At 41.6% G+C, this 20135-nt stretch overlaps 4 protein-coding genes across 6 annotated transcripts; 3 read left to right on the plus strand and 1 right to left on the minus strand.

The window, feature by feature from the left end:
- Positions 1-254: 254 nt before the first annotated feature.
- LOC148387870 (serine/threonine-protein kinase OSR1-like) lies at positions 255-8454 on the plus strand. Of its 2 annotated transcripts, none has more exons than XM_088395934.1 (17): positions 255-474; positions 1076-1188; positions 2217-2325; positions 2595-2736; positions 2984-3039; positions 3168-3277; positions 3364-3465; positions 3522-3655; positions 3747-3795; positions 3872-3937; positions 4022-4144; positions 4531-4566; positions 4738-4896; positions 4984-5089; positions 5179-5247; positions 5604-5668; positions 5818-8454. In XM_088395934.1, exons 1-17 carry the CDS (start codon positions 405-407, stop codon positions 5890-5892), a joined length of 1584 nt encoding a protein of 527 aa, XP_088252060.1. In that variant the 5' UTR covers positions 255-404; the 3' UTR covers positions 5893-8454. The 2 variants fall into 2 exon arrangements, with proteins under 2 accessions (XP_088252060.1, XP_088252061.1); XM_088395935.1 differs by lacking the exon at positions 255-474 and adding an exon at positions 718-854.
- A 102-nt stretch (positions 8455-8556) lies between these two features.
- LOC148387871 (solute carrier family 22 member 13-like) lies at positions 8557-13266 on the plus strand. Of its 2 annotated transcripts, none has more exons than XM_088395931.1 (11): positions 8557-9396; positions 9587-10396; positions 10470-10573; positions 10643-10797; positions 10877-11066; positions 11133-11256; positions 11353-11447; positions 11820-12034; positions 12115-12223; positions 12378-12584; positions 13119-13266. In XM_088395931.1, the coding sequence occupies exons 2-11, from the start codon at positions 10025-10027 to the stop codon at positions 13186-13188; spliced, it is 1641 nt and encodes a 546-aa protein (XP_088252057.1). In that variant the 5' UTR covers positions 8557-9396; positions 9587-10024; the 3' UTR covers positions 13189-13266. The 2 variants fall into 2 exon arrangements, with proteins under 2 accessions (XP_088252057.1, XP_088252058.1); XM_088395932.1 differs by having other exon boundaries at positions 8748-9396; positions 10898-11066.
- Positions 13267-13613: 347 nt separating this feature from the next.
- On the plus strand, positions 13614-17179 carry LOC148387872 (solute carrier family 22 member 13-like). The gene is made up of 10 exons (XM_088395933.1): positions 13614-14619; positions 14693-14796; positions 14865-15019; positions 15084-15252; positions 15322-15442; positions 15747-15841; positions 15918-16132; positions 16202-16310; positions 16462-16668; positions 16794-17179. Exons 1-10 carry the CDS (start codon positions 14245-14247, stop codon positions 16858-16860), a joined length of 1617 nt encoding a protein of 538 aa, XP_088252059.1. The 5' UTR covers positions 13614-14244; the 3' UTR covers positions 16861-17179.
- LOC148387873 (uncharacterized) lies at positions 17121-20107 on the minus strand. The gene is made up of 2 exons (XM_088395930.1): positions 19984-20107; positions 17121-19911 (listed from the first exon to the last, which is right to left on the minus strand). The coding sequence occupies exons 1-2, from the start codon at positions 20091-20093 to the stop codon at positions 17604-17606; spliced, it is 2418 nt and encodes an 805-aa protein (XP_088252056.1). The 5' UTR covers positions 20094-20107; the 3' UTR covers positions 17121-17603.
- Positions 20108-20135: the final 28 nt, after the last annotated feature.

A 20135-nucleotide genomic window follows, 5' to 3' on the forward strand; every position in this document is an offset into this window, starting at 1 on the left:
GAATAAAAACATCGTTAATAGTTCATTTTTATCAAGGTCACATACAAAAGTTATTTCAGGTTAGACGGGTTAGAAATTAACAAACATTGCAGCCCAAATTTACATGTATTTGAAATAAACAAAATTGAGTAGCGTATCGCAGTACGTGCACTGAGTCACGTGCTTCCGGTGTACTACGTGTGTACATTCAAGATGGCGGCGTCTTTGTTCCTTCGTCGGTGGACTGACGTCATGCGATGCGTCAGTCGCACGTAAAGTTGTGTTGACAGCAGCGACCGCATTTGTCGCTGGAGAGCTGCAGTCGGTACCGTTTGTGCCGAATGGAGTAGGCTCAAAGCGATCATTTCAGCCAACGTATTTGCAACAAACCGGACGCATTCATTAAACGTCCTACCAACGACACTATGGCAGACGACCAGTCCACACAATCGTGGACAATCGACAAGGATGACTACGTTCTCAACGAGGTGATCGGTTAGTAGCTTAGCTTGCTACGGTTTGCCTGCTAGCCTAGCCATGCTAACTGCGACTAGCCAAGTCGTGTTGCGTGCAACGCAAGGCCAGTTCGGACACGTTGTCTCATTATTGTAAGATCTTAAAAAAGCGTTGACGTCTGCTTGCGAAATGACCAACAGCGGTTTGACAAAGCGGTTTAGGACAGCTTCCAGAATTTCACGTGAAGTTAAAGGGCTTGTTCGCGTGGCCGTCGGTATGTGGTCCCGTCATATACGAGGGGAGTGGGTGGGTGGTGCTCTGACACTTTTACCTCCAAACTGTACGGTTAAAAGTGCCGTGCCATCAAACTGAAAGATAACTACAATTCCTCGACCATCATAGAATCGAATGGAACATCTGTAAGGTTGATGCAATGCAGCTAGACACTACACCACACGTACATTTAAACTATCAAAAAAACGCCCTGTAATTGCTTCACAACAGTGTCTACCTTAACCCACTGATACAATCGTTGTAAAGGCATCTTTTTCTTCTTTTTATTAGTATATGATGTGACTGAATAACACTTTTTTTCTTTTCTTGAAAAGATTTGCTTCAAACCGTTTTATGATTTTCTCAGGCAGTGGAGCCACTGCAGTGGTCCAGGCAGCCACCTGCAAGCCCAGAAATGAGAAGGTGGCCATTAAACGCATCAACCTTGAAAAATGTCAAACTAGCATGGATGAACTCTTGGTAAGTAATTGTTGTAAAATGTGAGTTATTTCACATCTGCAGTGCTTATACTGGTAGTGTGGTGTGAAATAGTTGGGGTCCGAACGCCCTGGGAAGACTCAGAGGGTATTATTAAACACTTTTGTAATGTTTCCCAGAACAACCATGTTCTCATACAGTATACATTAATTTGTTTGAATTTATTTTGTGATATTTAATTGTGTTGATCATCTTGGATTGAACGGTCAGATGCTTTGCAAAGTTCTTGTTTTAGTTTCATGATTATCATGACACTTTTTTTTTTTTTTTAACTGTGGTGGCATCACAAATATACAGTCAAACCAAAACATACTTTGGTTGAACTCAACTCCAAATGACAACTGTTGGGTGGTTTCACTAGTTGAAGTTCTAGTATTAGGTTTGCTCCATTGTGAATGAGTCAGAGTGCAAGCCGATATGAGTAAATTAAGATGGTGTCAATTATTTGCACTGTAATCTCGGTTGTTTTTCCAGGGATGGGCAACTTTACCGATGATGTTCTCAATGATTGTTAATCAAAAGAACTATACAACTGTCATCGGAGATTTATAACTTCCTTTTTCAATTCCTTGACAGCATTCTTTTTATGTTAGAATGAATAAGTATGAAATTAAATGTTTTATACCCCGATTCAAAGATTATACGAATTGTATTTCCAAGTGCCTCATGTTTCTCTATTCGTAATGAACTTGAACCAACAAACAGAAAATGTCCACGCTGAGTGGCAACTTTTTTTAAAAGATTTAATTGGTTTTACATTTTTTGGTACGCTTGCCTGCAGGTTTTGGGCGGTGGCCGCTGAGCTCGTCTTCATTTTCCCCATCGTATTGGAATTGAATCCCACAATGTTAGACACGATTCACATGGCATCCCCTCTGCTACTTTAGACAGCAATATGCATTGGCTTTGGGGCTCTGACACTTCTGCATGGCTTTTACCTTTGATGGGAAAAATACTCACATTCACTACTTGAGTAAAAGTACAATGATTTGTTTTTTGTAACTTTGCAGAAGGAAATCCAAGCAATGAGCCAGTGCCACCATCCCAACATTGTGTCCTACTACACCTCCTTTGTGGTGAAGGATGAACTATGGCTGGTCATGAAACTTCTCAGCGGTGGTGAGTACGGAACGAACTGCAGCTTAACTCAAATCCTCACGGCTTTAACAACCTTTTTTTTTTTTTTTTTTGCTCTTTGGTTAAACATGTTGGTCTCTGAATACAGTCATCAGCGATGTAACAGTACAACAGATCCGCAGATTTGTCATCGATAATGGCAAATATAATTGGGTGTCATCCTGTGAAGTGTAATGCCTTTTTTGTTTTGCCCGCCATTGGCATATTCAACGACAACCTCCATTTTCCTCCCTCTGTACCCTCTCCCTCAGGCTCAGTCTTGGACATCATCAAACACATCATTTCACGAGGGGAGCACAAGTCCGGAGTGTTGGACGAGGCCTGTATCGCCACTATCTTAAAGGAAGTATTGGAGGCGCTGGAATACCTTCATAAAAATGGACAAATTCATCGGTGAGAGATCTCGCCGGTGTCATCACCTTCCATTTCACCCCAACGTGAAGCCTTTTCTACATATGTGACTGACTGCAGATTGAACTTGACCTCAGTTCATCAATCATTAATCTAATGAAGATGCATAATTGAGACAGCTTGTTTCTGCCTTCTGTGATCTGATCGAAATGTTTTCAACTTCACAGCCAATATTCCGTTTTGATCCCATACATTTTTTTTTTAATATCTCTCTTTACTTCACTCGCAGTGATCTAAAGGCTGGAAATATTCTTCTTGGGGATGATGGCTCGGTTCAAATTGCTGGTATGGTGTTCTCTCATTTCTCTTTTTCAGGAAGTCTTGGTTTTATATTACACATAGTTTATGGCCAGAGTTTGAATGTGCCCCCCCCCCTTCTCATCCTTTTTAATCTTGCATACTGTGGCCCTCAGATTTTGGTGTGAGTGCCTTTCTAGCGGCAGGCGGGGATATGACGAGGAACAAGGTTCGGAAAACGTTTGTAGGAACACCTTGCTGGATGGCCCCCGAGGTCATGGAGCAGGTGGGATCCTTGTTTCATGGATGGTGTCCTTTTCATTCTTCTTTTGGGGTCTGCTTGTTCATTCCTTTCACTGCTTGTTTGTACAGGTCCGTGGCTATGACTTTAAAGCGGACATCTGGAGTTTTGGGATCACTGCCATTGAGTTAGCCACAGGAGCTGCACCCTATCACAAATATCCACCAATGAAGGTAACTATGTTGTGTGTTTGATGTTTCCAATGTGGCTGATAGTTGCGTATGTCTAGGTGCTGATGCTGACTCTGCAGAATGACCCACCCTGTCTGGAAACGGGTATCACAGACAAGGAGATGGTGAAGAAATATGGCAAATCCTTTAGGAAGATGATCACCTTGTGTTTACAGAAGGACCCAGAAAAAAGGTCTGATCATGAATTTGCACTTCATCATAGCCCTTCCTTTTTATTGGCCCACTCCTTTTATTCCCAATCATTTCTATTTGGTTCGTTGTAGGCCAACCGCAGCAGAGTTGCTGAAGCACAAATTCTTCACCAAAGCTAAGGCAAGCTTCTCTGGTGTTAGAAATGCAGTCGATTGTGTTTTTATAGATGTGTAATATTTGTCCTCTCACTTTATAGAATAATGACTACCTGCAGGAGAAACTGCTACATAAAGGTCCATCAATAAATGATCGCTCAAAAAAGGTTTGTCATTCTTCAACGAATGACATCTTGTTTTCCCAGCAAATTGACAATTATTAACCATTTTTTATTTTTTGACTTCAAAAGGTGAGACGTGTTCCGGGATCCAGCGGTCGTCTTCACAAGACCGAGGACGGCGGTTGGGAGTGGAGTGACGACGAACTGGACGAGGAGAGCGAGGAAGGCAAAGCTGCGGTGGCAGCTCTGCGGGTGAGATGTTTGACACTTGCTGATAAGCATCCGTTAGAATTCATCATAATAACATTGTACAGTGTAGAGATGTTTGTACATTGGAACACAGTTTAGACCAAAGATAAATATTGCGTTAGTAACAGTACGTACATCTCAACACAAGTGCTAAAATGATTGACAACAATATTCAAAATCTATACTGGTTCCCCCCTACCACATACTGGTCCACTATCTTCTCATGTCCTGGTGTGGGATTATACTCTTCTCTTTTTTCAGATGTGATGTCATAAAGTCTTGTTTTTGAGTGTGGGATCCTTTCAATTCTATCCATGAGTATAAAGATTTGGGTGTATCAAAGAATTGCATGGTTTTAATCTTGACAATCTGTCATGTCCATTCTGCAGTCGCCCAGAGTGAGGGACGGCTCTCAGACTATGGAGGTGAGTGTGTTTATGGCGGACATGACCGACCAGCTGTTGCTGATTTTTTTTCTGTCTTGAAGTAATTGATAACGCATGAATGTCTATCTCACTTGTTTGTCCTCCTCCTCTTTTTTCTCTGCTCATGTACCTGCAAGACACTTCAACTTACTTGTGTGTCATACCGCTTAGATTTTCCCGCCAGCAGAGGGCTCCAGTTCACACCTTAAGCCGCCGACTCCTACAGTCAAAGCCAATGTTACGCCTGTGGGACAGAGTGGCGAAGACGTTCCGCCGCAGGCTTCCACTCCTGCGCAAACAGTGAGCCCCTCACATGGAGCCTCCACTCAGGTAATAAGCCTTGAGCGGTCGAAGGCCTGGATTTACAAAGCCTCCATTCACACAGCCCTTGCGTACATTGCCTGCGTGCTTTTTCAGGATCCCATCGTACCCGATTCCAGCGTTCCCATCAGCCTCGTCCTGAGGCTGAGGAATCCAAAGAAGGAACTCAATGACATCAGATTTGAGTTCATGTCTGGTAGAGGTATGATGATCATCATCATCATCTAACCTCCTGTGCAAAAACAATGATTTTGCTTGTGCTATCTGCTAATGCTTCTCTTATGTCATCAGACTCTGCTGATGGAGTGTCTCAGGAGTTGGTTTCAGCCGGTCTGGTTGATGGGAGAGATTTAGTCATTGGTAAGCACTAACTAAGTAGTCCAGTCTTTGTTGCTAAAGCTGCAGTAGACATGGCCAACTCATCCAGTGCAATTCCAGCTCAATGTCCCCGATCGCATTTCTTTGTAGTGGATGATGATGATGATGAAAAACCATGATGAATAGCTAGGCATGTTTTGGTGGCACAGTTAGACCACTTACATCTGAGGCTGAACACAGGTTGATTGGAAGTACTAGTCGTAATTATTACCAGACCAAATAACGACACAATTAAAACAAATTGACACTTGCGCGTAGCTCCTAGTCTTAAAGAAATTAAACGCAGACAATTGTCATCATAACATCACTGCTGATTGCCTTTTTCATCTTCATTGCAGTTGCTGCCAATCTGCAAAAGATTGTGGATGATCCTCAGAATCACAAAAATGTCACCTTTAAGCTGGTAAATTCCAATATTGATGTGTCACTGCATTGCAATCAACAATTGTTTACATTTGTGTACTGTCCATAGTTGCACAATATACGAGAGCTATCCATGTGACGTTCGATAGCACAACATATCCATTGAAGTTTCATCTGTTTGTTCCCCAGGCGTCTGGTGTGGAGGAGTCTGAAATTCCCGATGACGTCAAACTCATCGGCTTTGCGCAGCTCAGCATTAGCTAAGTCAAAAGGCGTGCAGCAAAAGACAGCAACTACTGGTCATGCACTGCTGCATGCTAGTAAATTCTAAGACGCCACTGCTGCCAAAGAGAGGACGGACGGCGAGACGTGAAGCTGGCTCAAAGTGTGACACTGCGGCAGGATGCACGAGGACCACATGGCGAGGAGGTTCAGTGCATCACAGGAACACACTTGAAACGTTTACAGTGCGCTTATTCGTGGGAGAGGACATGCAATCAATTATTATTCCTGCCCCCCCCCCCCCCCCTTTCATTCATAAGCACAACCCAAACCATCTCGTCATTAATGCAAACGATGCCTTTCTCTTGATATCTACGTACCTTTTTTTTTTTTTCTTTTCAATGACATAAACTGTGCCACAAAACTCACACGAGTGAAATGTCACCTTATGCTACACTGAATTTGACCAGTGAAATTAAGCCTTAGTTAATTGTAACTATATATATGTCCTCTTTAATCAATAGTGATTATTGGCTGATTTCCTTCCTTGAGTGATTCAATAGAGACGTCAACATTGCTTTGATAGGCAAAACATCTCCCCTTCTAGTTGAAACACAACCAAAGACATAATCAGGCGTCGACCGCACCAAACGACTCATTCAAATGGACGTAGTTAAATCATCCCTTCAGCTAGCAGCTTTCTACGTCACAATTTCACTTCCTACAATTTTGGAGTTTTCATCACATATTCAAAAAAAGGAAATATCACTCGCCTGATATTCTTACCCTATGCAATATTTCTTTTCACTTGATGTGATGCTGTTTGCTCTCTTTGGCTGAATGAATTGTTTTGCTGTACCTCAATAGTTCAGGCGGCAAGGCTTGGCCCTCAAATCCACTGATTTCCACAAGTATCCCAGCAAAGTGAATTTCTAACACACCTACACGGGTCATTTGCTTTCTTTTTCCTCAACTTTTTTCCAAGTGTTAATGTTGCATTCTCATTTCATTGAGTCTACCAGTTTTTGATCAATTGTTAAATCTGAAAGAGTGTCGAGTCCAGGCTGGTTTGGCTTGCAAAGACTGCTAGGTTTTCAAATTCCTAGATGTGGAACCAGAGGAAAGGGCCACTTCACCCCGATTTGAGGTGGAAAATATGCACCAATGTTATATAGATTGCTAAATTTGCTTCAAATTTTGACTTGCGGTAGCAAGTGCAGGTTGTAGCCCAGCTCTCACCGAAAGTCTGTTGGGGTAAACACAAAATCCATGGACTGAATCCCTCTTAAGGATATATTATAACACTATCTTAAATGTGTTTTATTTTTGAGGACAAAAGCTTTTACCACAAAGAGCGCCACCCCACACTTTTCCATTTATTTGCATGCTAACATCTATGCTAGCTCAGTAAAACGCACAGTTCCATGACAAAATTGCTATTAAATGTATTTAAAATGATATGATCTCTTTGGGTGGAGTGACCCTTCCCAGAAAAATAGAGGCGCTTGTCAAGTTTTGTGCGTTTGGCCGTATTTTCGTGTCTTTGCTGTCCAAAACCAAAACGTCTCTGGCCGGCCGGCCACTTGTCACTCCCGGTGTAGCTTTTCTGCTTTGTTCGTACCACATGAAAGGAAAGGGCTGCCTTGAAGCTGCTTCTTCAGGTACCGCAGTAACGAATGATTTACAAGTACGTACTATGTTGCGACTCCAAGCACTGTCCCATACGTTTGTGTACCTCCCCAGCCAGCCACCCCATCTGTAGCAATGTCGATGCATTTCACTTCAACAAGGACAAACCGTATCATATGGCTTGTAAATGTTGATTCCGGAAAAGAGATAGTAAACCTGATGACTCATCTTGAGCCAAAAGGAGGTAAATGTTTGCATTTCTGCCTTTGTCACTTGCGTCACTAATCGTGCACAAATTGGTTTAATTGGCACCTTATTGATATGTTAGCATGTGTATAGTGCTGTTCTTGTATGCACATGTCTTTTTTTTCCACAAACTTGTGCAAACCCATTAGAGTTTGATAAGTTTTCATATGACAGGATACATTTGTACGTGTATGTTTGAGCTGGTGTGTGTGTGTGTGTTACCATCTAAATGCCCTGAATTATCTTTATTTTTTTTTACCGTAAAGGAAAAGCATTATTATTGTCTCATCACATGAACTAAATCATTCGTATTATTTGAATCAAATGATGGCAAACTAATGTATTATTTAACATTTTTTTTAAATCTTGCTGGTGTCAGGCGGAAACCTCATTACAATTCGGACAATTTAATTTGGTAAATGTAATATTTTTTCTTAATTGTATACTATTGGTCAGTACATATGTGCGGGTGTTGAAAATGGCTAGTTCTCATGATCGAAAGTTAACGTTTGAACAAACCTGCCCTTTTTGAAAAGTGACCATTTCTGTGGTACAAGATTTTGGCCCAATGCCAGCCATATACTTGTCCACTTGTACACATATATATACTTTGTCAAATGCTAATTTGAACTGGAACATTTATTTCAAGACAAATTCATTGATGTAAAATGTCACCACGAGCAGAATGATTTTTGGTTGATGAATAAAGTTACAGTGGGGTTAAAAAAAGTTTCAGTTTTCTCCAAAAGTTATTTACAGTTAAGCAGGCCTACCACCCAAAGACTGCTGGGATAGGCTTCAGCACACCCTCGTGACAAATGAATGAATATTTGCTCATGCAGAATAATTTGTTCAAATTTGTGTGTGCTTATGCAACAAACTGATGCAAAACAGCAGTTCCGAGGAGCCGTTTGTTTGCTTGTCTGTGGTTTTTCTCTGATCCTCCAAAACGCACACTTGCAACAACAGTGAATCCAAGACATGCCCCACTCAGCTGCTTTTATTTTTATAAATCAAGTTGCGATGCGTTAATGTTTCCAGGATTTATAGTGGATGTTTAGCCATGAAACTGGCAGGGCACGTTTTGGTGGCATGATTCCTAAATTTGCACTGTCATGCGAATCAAGTCTTTCTGCAGCACATGATTAGGCCTCGTTTGAAAATGGAACCAGTGGCAGAAATGTATACAAGTGCTGCTGTATACTGATACTATTCATCTGTTTACTAAGAAATCACTTAAAGGATCAGTTTATCCACCCAAAATTATATATTATTAATCCTAAACATAATTTGAAGAAATTTGCTATTTCAGAAGTGTAAACTGGTCGCCCTTCACATTTATCAGTGCTGAAGAATCAGCTGTTTTATTTTTTTTGTAAATCATAAAAGTCTACCATTTGAAGTTTTGTGTCAAATGGATCCGCTGTAAACTAATTTGTACTTTATATTTTCCAGCAAACTCAGGCAAACAGCTGCTGGCTTGGCATTCATTGGAACACGAATAGCTTGGCTCCTTTCTCCGCCAATCAACATGCTGGCTGTTTGCTACTGGTCCATTCCCATCATCATCATTAGCATCCCGATCGTGCTTAGTGGAGCTGTGGCCTTCCTCCTTCCCGAAACCAAGAGTCAAGAACTGCTCGATTCAACCAGTGATGCCGAGGGCAACGGGTAAGCCGAGTAATCAAACTGTTGTCGATTCGGATATAAATAAATAATGTACGCAGATATTGGGTATTGAGCTATTTGCTGTTTTATAATCTCGGGTGAGTCAAATTGAAGTACTAAATGTAATGACAGAAATAAAGGCCACAATATTTGAAAGTTATTTCAAAGCTTTTTCGTCGATTTGTCTTCACAGAAAAACACTCACCATGAAAACAGAAAGTGACTCCAGGCAGAATCAACCCAACATAACAAAATCAACCAAACTTTAGTTGTTTTTTAGCTTAACATTTATACTGTTGGATTTGGTCCACAATTTGGGAAGCGCGCTATCCGCGCCTCACGGCAAAAGCCATAGCCTGTTATCCAATTTACTCACCGCATGCTCGTTTTCTGTATTTATCCGCATTTTTTAATTCCCCTGGACTCCCAAAATGCGGATCCCCTGTCGTTACATCAAAGCAGTGTAATGACAATTATAAGATAGGTGGTGCGCAGGCAAGCATTGATGTGTTTTTCTTATTTGAAGCCACAAATGTGTACAGTGGTGTTCATCAAACATTTACTCATTGAGTGTTAAATATTGAGTTGCCTGAACGTTAACACAGCCACTTTGTCTCACGCGTCCCAAAAAATGGGCTTTGAAGAGATTCTGCTAACCATTGGAGAATTTGGAATTTTTCAGAAGAGTATTCTTTTAGCACTAACCTCCCCAAATTCTTTACTCCCTATATGTTTTTCGAGTTTTCTTTTCATCCAGCCAGATCCGGTTCGGTATTGTAACACTGACTGGATTCTCAAGGTAGACGCTAACCTGACCTTGGAAGAGCAGCTGAACTTGACCGTTCCTCGGGAGCACAATGCTTCTTTTAGCAGGTGTCGCATGTTTGCTCCAGTGGACTGGGACATCGAAACCATCAAGCGGCGTGGACTCAATGAGACCACGGTGTGCCAGAATGGTTGGGTGTACTCGGACACCGCGTACGAAGCCACGATCATCACGGACGTAAGCGATTCGAACGACAAAGTCATTCGCACGTTATGGAGTCACGCTAATTGTGTGACTTTTTGCCTTACAGTTTGATCTCGTGTGTGACAGGTCCTACATGGCTTCTGTGGTGCAGCCAATCTTCATGGCTGGTATACTCTTTGGTTCAATTATCTTTGGGCCTATACTTGAACCGTAAGTACTCGGACTCACTTGCAATTTGGATTGACCGATCTAAAGAGCTGATTTGATTGTCAATTTTAGATTTGGTCGTCTGAAAGCCACGCAGCTACCAGCGGTGGTCCTGTTCATCTGCATCACTGTGTCTGCTGTATCTCCAAATTTCTATGTTTACATTGTTGCGCAGTTCCTGGTTGGATTTGGTCTTGCGGGCTTTCGAATTAACTCGACCGTATTAGGTATGGCTATTCTTTTGTTTTTTTCCAATCAAATCATGTGCCCTTGAAATAAACATGCTTTTCTCTTCCCTCTAATCAGTATGTTCAAATGTATTTGTAGCTACAGAGTGGTTAGGGATGACCAAAAGATCCTACGCCTCCTGCTTGAGCCAAATGTGTGCCGCTCTGGGACAATGCGCCCTGGCCGGACTGGTTTATAAAATTCGCAAATGGAGAATGATACATTATGGACTGGCAGTCATCTATGGCTTTGTTGCCATCTACGTTTGGTACGTCAATGTGTATAATTCAGCCTTTTGGCAGCCATTTTACTTCAGTATTTGACATGATTAAAGGTGGATTCCGGAATCTGTCAGATGGCTGCTGAGTCGAGGGCGAATGGAGGAAGCAAAGAGGTTGGTCAGGAAAGTTGCAGCGATAAATAAAAAGGAAATCTCTGAGGATATGCTCAACTGCATGGTAAGTTTGGATTGAAAAGACATGAGCGCAAAAGTTTGACATTTAAGCCAAAGTTGAATGATTCCTTCCTTTCTTTCCCCCATTACACATTTACAGGGACAAGAGAAAGATGAAACACAAACTGGAGTGATCAAGATCATGTTTACCACGACCATTTTACTCAAATATTTGTTCATTGTGTGTTTTGCATGGTAGGTGAAACACAATTTATTTATTTTTTTTCCCCCTCATCTGTCTACATATGTATTTAACCTACTACATATATGATCTATGGACCACTAAGGTATATATTGCTAAATTTAGGCAATATAAATTCAAATTATAAACTTGCAACAACCCACACAACACAACTGCGCGTTTACATGAATGCAAAGTATTCCTGTAATCTTTTAAATTGTAAACGTATGCTATTCTTATAAATCGCCATAACCTTGTATTTGTGTTAAGTGAATTGCTGTTTGAGTTTTTTAACTTTCTGACCGACTGCGAGCCAATCAAAGTGCCAATCAAATGTAACGGAATGTTCTATTTGGCGAGTCGTCCATTGTATTTCCCCCATTTAGGTTTTCAGTCAATCTCGGCTACTTCTGCCTTATCCTCAATGTGGGCAAGTTTGGTTTGGACATCTTCCTGGTTCAGTTCATCTTTGGCGTTTCGGAAATTCCCGTCCACCTCCTCTGCATTTTGGTCTTGGAATTGCTGGGCAGAAAGATCTCGTTTATTTTAACACTTTTGACCGGCGGCTTGATTTGCTTATTGACCCTGGCTTTCTCGCAAGGTAATTTGCCATTCCCTCCCACCAATCTTCTTTTGTCTTCACACGCAGCAGTGTTCAATGTCCATCAACTCTCTTTGCAGGCGAAGCCATTGTTATTACGGCTCTTGTGACCACAGGGAAGTTCTTTTTGAATGGGGCTACATCAGTATGTATGGTCTACTCCCAAGAGCTCTTTCCCACTTCAGTCAGGTAAGCACATTTTCTTCATCACCTTTTTACAGTATATATGTCACTTTACACTTACTAGTGTTAATGTTTCAATACAATTCAGTGCACTGCCTCTATTGTCTATTCCAATGTTAAAAGTTGGAAAATAGAATGACAGCTCAGTTGTCCTCCTCAGGCAAACAGCCTTCGGCATTGGAGCCATCGCCATGAGAGTGGCCGGACTGCTAGCTCCGCTGCTCAACATGTTGGCCGTATACCACGTGTCCATTCCAATCATCATTTTCAGCAGCCTCACAGTGTCCAGTGCAGCGCTAGCTTTCCTTCTTCCTGAAACCAGAAGAAAAGAACTGCCTGAGTCTACCAGTGAGGTCCAGGACAATAGGTAAACCGGCGAATGCACCTCTTCCTTGTCTTGCCTGATTTGAGATGTTCTGTCGATCATTGATCTTCTTTCATGTTAAACTGTCGGTAGACAAACGTGCCAGTCTGAGCTCATCTCGAGTAAAACAATGACTGTTCGTTTATCAATTTGGATTTCACGAGTAGAAGGAACAATAACAACAATGTTCTTCCGTTATGTTTTGAATTAGTAAAATCGCAGTTAGTAAAAACTACTAACAAAACAGATACTGCACATGATGTGAGATGAGTTTGTGTTCACTACTTGAATTCACAATACAAAAAGAAAAAAAAGAGATTCTAGATTTCGTGCATTGGCCTTCAAATGCTCTTATCGAGGTCTTTCTTCAGATGAAAAATGGGACCTAGGTTATATTTACAGAATAATAAATAAAAAGTATCCATACTAGTATATTTAAAAACTTGAATGAATTGTAAGGCTTTAAAACTGTTTTAATTTCTTTTGACAATAACAACCCAATGATTATTTTGATTTCTTTCTATGTTGTCTTCACAGAAAATGGACAAAGAAGACAGGAAGTGACTTAAGTCTGACTCTACAAAAGAGAAAAGCTACCAAACTTTAATGTATGCTTTCTTTTCTGTCTATAAGGTAACAAAATAATAAGCACATGACTACATGATTTGATTTGGATAATCCTGTACTCTGACTAAATAAATTGACCAAGAGACATATATTTTCACCTCATGTAAATAATGTAATCAAAATTATTAATAAAGAGGAGTATAGTGTGTCTATTGGTAAGATGAAATACCTAAACATTTACTGAATATTTTGTAAGATCATATGAGTATCGCATGACATTTGGGCGAGGGATTTTTTTCTAGATGACGAGATGACACGCACCTACGTCGAAGCAAACCTATATGACAGAATAAAGGTGACATAGTCAAAGAACCAAGCATAGAAGGAGCATTACAACTGCATACATCATGGAATCAGGCCTATATGACAAAATAAACACAAGAAAAGGACAAAAGGACCGGAAACTGCATAGCAACGACACAGAAGGCAAACAAGACACTTTGGAATTTCAAAATGCTCAATGAGCGTGACTGACAAAAAGAGCAACAACAGAAACAATGAATGACAAAGACTGACAGAAAGCAGGCAACTAAATACAAGATCATCGACGAGACGATTGGTACACCCGGCGCACGCGCACACACGCGAGTGACTGAGAACAGGCGAAAACAAAAACATGACGAGCAAGACAAGGGACATTGAAAATATGAAACAAACATTCCACACCAAATGCTATTTTCTCTTGAATGTTATGTAACAATGACAATGCAGTTTGACACCAATGTCATCATGCAGTCCAATTTATGGACAGCGTTGTCTGTTACGTAAGCTGGTGTCATAGTACGCTCTTTTTATTCTGCACTCATCGTATATTTTCATAAATAGCTCAGTACCGGCCACCACTCGGATCCGTGTTTTGTTCAAGAACACTGGGTTCATTTGAAAGGAGGAGTCTGGTAAAAAAAAAAAAATCCAGCACCAGCTCAAATTTTAACGTGACTCTTGTGGAATTGAGACAGTTCAACTGGGTGCTTCACATGGAGATATGGATCGCACTTGACTTGAGTACAATTCCTCAACTACATATTCCCTGAACATGAGCACTTTTGGAGATATCCTGCAGAACATTGGGGAATTTGGAACTTTCCAGAAGCTCATCATTTGTGCACTGAGCTTCCCAAATATTATTTTAGGTTTTGTGTTTGCCTGCGTATTTTTCATCCAGTCCGACCCGGAGCGACATTGCAACACGGATTGGATCCTCAAGGCAGACGCTAACCTGACGTGGGAAGAGCAGCTGAACTTGACCCTTCCTCGGGAGCACAATGCTTCTTTTAGCAGGTGCCGCATGTTTGTGCCGGTGGACTGGGACATTGGAACCATCAGGGAGCACGGACTCAATAAGACCACGGTGTGTCAGAATGGTTGGGTGTACATGGACACCACGTATGAAGCTACGATAATCACGGATGTAAGTGATGACGGTTGATCTAATACATTCACCAAATATATCTTTTTTTTTTTTCAACTTTTTTTTGTTGTAGTTTGATCTTGTGTGTGACCGGGCTAATTTACTACAAGTGGCACAAACAGTGATGATGTCTGGAATTTTGCTGGGCTGTCTCTTATTCGGACCTTTTGCCGAATCGTAAGTCAGAAGAATCGATTCCGCAAATGACATCATTGTCCATTCTGAACGCCTTTTGTCTTCCCCAGGTTCGGTCGCAAACGAGCGGCTCAGATTCCAGCGGTGGTGGTCCTGGTTTTTACCGTCACCAGCGCATTGTGCCCCAACTACCTCCTGTTTCTGCTATCCCAGTTTTTGATGGGCCTTGGCTATGGAGGATTTCGGCTCAACGGCATTATATTGGGTAAAGTCTTCCGATAACCATGTCTGGTAAATACATGTTGTGAATACATTTTGTTTTTGGACAGCCACCGAGTGGATTGGTACATCCAAAAGGTCATGGGGGACATGTGCAACTCAGCTATGTGGTGGAATCGGACAGGCCATCCTCGCTGGTCTGATCTACGTCGTCAGAAGTTGGCGAGTAGCTCAGCTTATCACTGCAGCTCTATTAGCGGTCATTGCTATTTATATATGGTGAGCATCAAACTTTTGTCAACCATTTTGATCACTTGCATGGAGACACTATTCTTTCATATCAATCAGGTTCCTTCCAGAGTCTGCCAGGTGGTTGTTGGAAAGAGGGAAGACAGAGGAGGCCAAAGATTTGCTCATAAAGGTGGCATCTATCAATAAACGCAGATTTTCAGACTCTCTCCTGGAAAAGGTACAAAGGCTTTGGCTGCAAACACTCCTCTTTGCCATTTTTGTTGTGTTATACAAAAACTCGAAAACCGATTGCTCGTCTTTTTGCGGAGTCCGGCAACAGCTGAACTCGGTCGGTTTGACCACACGCACGTATGAAATCGTCACCCTAAATGCTGAAATCGGTAGCTAAGAAAAAAGCAGCGTAATCAGTCCTGTTCTATTCAGAGAGGATAAAGCCACGCTACTGCAGTTTGTCATTAGCACTCGTACTATAATGATGAAATGTCAGGATGAGTGAATGATGCTGTTTGTGTGAATCACAGATTGCTGTAAAAGACCCAGAAAAAAAGAGCAACATGGTAATGCTTATCCAGTCGCCTGTGCTTCGTAAATATTTCTTTGTGATATTATTTACATGGTAAGTTAAATGATTCCATTGATGTCAGGAACTCGTGTTATTTTTTTGCAAACTAATTCTTTGTGTGTTTTTCTAGGTTCTCACTGAATGTTGCATACTACTGCATTTCATTCAATGTGGGCAATTTTGGCTTGGACATATTCTTGACCCAGCTTATTTTTGGACTGACTGAAATACCGGTTCATCTGATTTGCGTCTGGCAATTGGAAGCGATCGGAAGAAGAGTATCTTTAATTTCCACAATTCTGGTTGGAGGCGTCTTGTGTATATTGATCCTGGTGTTTATTCGAGGTAAGGCAGCACTATTTTACTCCTGAGAGGAAACCAATTGTATGATTTTGATTTGTTATTGTGTGGAAGGAAATCCTGTTGCTGTTACAATACTGGCCACCTCAGGACGCTTTGTAACCAATTGGGCCGCAAGCATATGTAATATTTACGTGCAAGAGTTATTCCCAACTTCTTGTCGGTAAGACAATCCCACTTTTGACAATTCTCTCATCCGTTATGTTGCGCTGTCCGCACCGAAACATAAATGAAAATGTTGATTGGCGACTCCAGCTAAAACCTTTGCCAGGACAGTTGTGACTGAGTTCCATGTGGACCTTTTCTCGCTGCAGACAAACAGCATCCGGTTTGGGGTCCATTTCAAGTCGGGCCGGTGGTCTTATTGCGCCATTGGTCAATATGTTAGCAATCTACCACTGGTCCTTACCCACTGTAAGCTTCAGTGGCCTTCTCCTGGTCAGTGGGGGTCTCTGCTTCATGCTTCCTGAGACACGAGGGATAGAGTTGCCAGATTCATTTGATCAGGCTGAAAGCAACAGGTAAGCAATTTCAGCTGTCGATGTTCGCCAGTAGCCATCGAAGGACTCCAAATACTTGACAGGGTTTGCACGCAGTCCATAACAATAACAACTATTAATGTTGGTTTATTGCTATTTTCTTGCAGGAACAAGAAAGCAACAAAGAAAGAGAGTAACTCAAATAGTATCCACATTGAATCAAGTAGACTGTGAGATATATTGAATTGTTAGTCCTTATTTGGCATCATTGGCTTTACTGGAACTTAATGTTTTACTTCCCTCAAGTTATTGTTTGACATTAACTTGTGATAACAGACAATCCTAGCTAGCTTCAAACCATGTAGGTGACAGAGTCCAAATATTTCATTGTGACTGTGATTGTTATGCTCATTTTAGTGAAGGATTTTAAAGTGTGAAATGTATTTGTTCAGCCAGAAATGAAAAGTCTTGTGAACAAAAATCAAAGTGCAGTTATTATTTTTATTATCTTTAAACCATGTTTGATTAAAACGTATTCATGCTCAAGTTTTAATTTGAATTGTTTTATGACTACAACTAGTTTATTGTTGATTTCCATTTTGGTGCTTTCATTAACATAGCCCCTTCCCAAGGGTCATGCAGATTCATTGAAATGTGTGATGCTTATTCATATAGCATCTATATCATTACAAATATGACTCATACATAGAACTCATTCCAAACAAATAATTCTCACATAACCAAAAACAATTTGACTTCGTTGCTTGCAATTATTACCCCAAACAGTAAAATCATGTTCTTAAAATAAAACCCTCTATATTAACAAAATGGAAATGATTTCATTCAAAAGTGCAGTTTCTGTTTCAAAATGTAATCACAGATTATCAAAATATCAAAATGTTTTTTTTCTTTCTCTCTCCTTGCTAAACCCTTAAAAATCCCTCCGCACAAGTGTCATCATGTTTGCTCCCCCGCTCTTATCCTAACAAATCATCCAGCCAGTTACTGTGTGTCATAGCATTCGCTACACTTTGCTCGGGGTTCTTCTTTTCCATGACACCGCCCAAAGGTGAAGTTACATCACTTGACTCTTGAGACCTTGGCAGCATCTCTGATGCAAACATGTCAAGAAAGAAAAGATCCCCTTGAGGTGGTGGCGCAACAGAGGGTGTGAGCAGCTCATTGAGAACCTCTGATGTCCTTTCCCCCTCTGCAAAGATGTCATCAGGGGTGGCAACTGGTTGCTGGGCAAACAAAACGCTATTTGAGCTGAATATGTCCAAAATGGACTCTTCCGTGTTGTTTGGTGTCAATGTTGATAGTGGTTGACTGTCAGCATCAGGGGGAGTGGCTAGCTCTTCCAAGCCAAGCTTTTCAGTTTGGCTCGGTTCTGGTTGAGCGTCAAGCAGGCTCAACCCCTGGGAGGATGCATCGTTAGTGACTGAAAACAGCGCATCAACAGGGTTGTTCCCCAAACTCTCCTGGGAAATCAAGTGGTCAGGAGGATCAGGTGAAGCTTGCGAAGCTTCTCGATGGACATCCAAAAATGTGTTCTGGTCAATGTTCCTATCTTTTGCTTTTGTTGCATTATCAAGCTCATCTACATCTTGATTGCACTCAGTAAACACTGGCTCAGAACCGACAGAAAGAATTCCGCTCTGGTCAACCATCAGCTCATGAGTTGACTCCTGAGGGCCACACGTGGCAATGGAAGGAATCTCCTTGCACCCATCGATCTCAGGTTGAAGTGGGGCCTCATTGCTCGTGTCATCAGCTGGATTTGTATCTCGCGTCTCTGTTTGGACCAGGTCCGTTAGGCCGACACTTGTTTCACTAGTTGGGATCTCGAGCTCTGTGTTAACGGTCTCCACTTTGCTGCTATCGAGCATGTTGAAGTCCGGGGCAAGTCGTCTGTTTTCAGCGTCTTCCTCAGGCTCCACTCGGACGGTATCGGCCTCATCTCGATTCTTCTCATCGGTGTCCATTTTGGGTTCATTGTCACACGCTGCCAATTTTGTGGCGTCTTTGTTCTTGTCCGAGGACGACTGAAAGACGCTTCCCGGGAGTCCAACGGCAGTTTTGGCTTCAGTCTTGCTGGGTTTTTCAGTGCCACTTGCAGCAAAGAGCTTAGATAATGGGCTTCTTCCTTTGTACCAAGACCCTAATCTGACCTTTGACCTGTCAGGCTGTTTTTCATAACTCATTGGAGAATTTGTTTTTGCCAGAACCTGCTGATTGGTATTGTGTTCTTTTGTTAATTCTGTCTTGTCGTCCTTCCGGCTATTGCTTTGGGAGAGCGTTTCAGGTCGTTCCGATTTCGTAAGAGGATTTGCTTTTTCCAACTCTATGTCCATTTTATCAGATGACGACCCATCATGGCCTGAGTCATCAAGATGCCTCCGTTCATCTTTTTTGTCCTCATTTTGTAGCAACGCTGGACTTTTCCCATCAGCATCTATAGTGGTAGGCTTTTCTTCCTGTTGTATTTCTCTGAGCTTCCTCGACTGCTCTGAATCATCCAAAGTATCATTTGCATTGTTGCATGTTTTAACATGGAGCCCAATGACATCATGGTCTTTTGCATCGCCACCCGTGGCCAGTTGACAGGTCTGATCATAGTCAGAAAAGTCAACATTTGGTGCAAAGCGTACAGATTTTCCTGTTTTATTGGATGTCGTATCCAGTTTGTTTGTTCCTTTATTCACGTTTATTTTGTCGACGGCAACAGCTGCTGTCTGCTTCTTCTTTGCATCTTTTTGTGGCAAATGAAAAGGCCTTTGAAGTTCTGCTGGAGAATCTTGAAAATATTTTGTTTTTGTGGCACCACTCCTGAATTTTGGTTCCTCTAAGATGGCCTCTTCTGAGGTTTGATCTGTTTTGGGAGCTTTTCCCTTGATTTCTGACATCTTGGCCTGCGTGGACATCACGAGCTTATCTTTTAGTTTGAAACTCGGCGCATCGAGATCGTGACGGGGCTGTTTCTTCTGTGGTGGCCAGTTCACTTTCAGTTTGCCCTGACTGACATTTCTCAGCTCAGTCTCGCGTGACTTTGTGGTAGCTACTTCAGCAGATGAGTCTCTGGAGATATTGGAAGAGTTTGAGTTGCTTTTTGTCGTTTTTGGCACAGTTGTGGTATCAACTTCATCTGTTCCTTTATCTTTTTGAATCCGGTGGTCTTTATTCGGCGTGCCCCCGAATCCCTCATCATTTCTCTTTCTTTTAAAAAGCTGTAGGTAGTGAGACATGCAGTAGAAGTCGCCATAAAGAGAGGAATAGTTGTGAATGCTGTAATTCAAAAAATGATGACTTTAGCGTACAAGTGAAATGCAAACGTAGTGAATTTGTCAAATATCTCACCTGAGCTTCTTCTGACAGTGTTTACAGCAAAAACACTTGTTGTGCAGGATAAGTTTATTGGCCACTATTTTTTCCATTGGGTACACTGGTGTCAAACAGGCTGAACACATTTCCTTGACAGCTGAGAACAACTAGAATGATGGAGACAAGGT

The sequence above is a fragment of the Syngnathus floridae genome, chromosome 14 (assembly GCF_059516105.1).
Source record: "Syngnathus floridae isolate MCC-2025c chromosome 14, RoL_Sflo_1.0, whole genome shotgun sequence".
In the NCBI taxonomy this organism is placed as follows: domain Eukaryota; kingdom Metazoa; phylum Chordata; class Actinopteri; order Syngnathiformes; family Syngnathidae; genus Syngnathus; species Syngnathus floridae.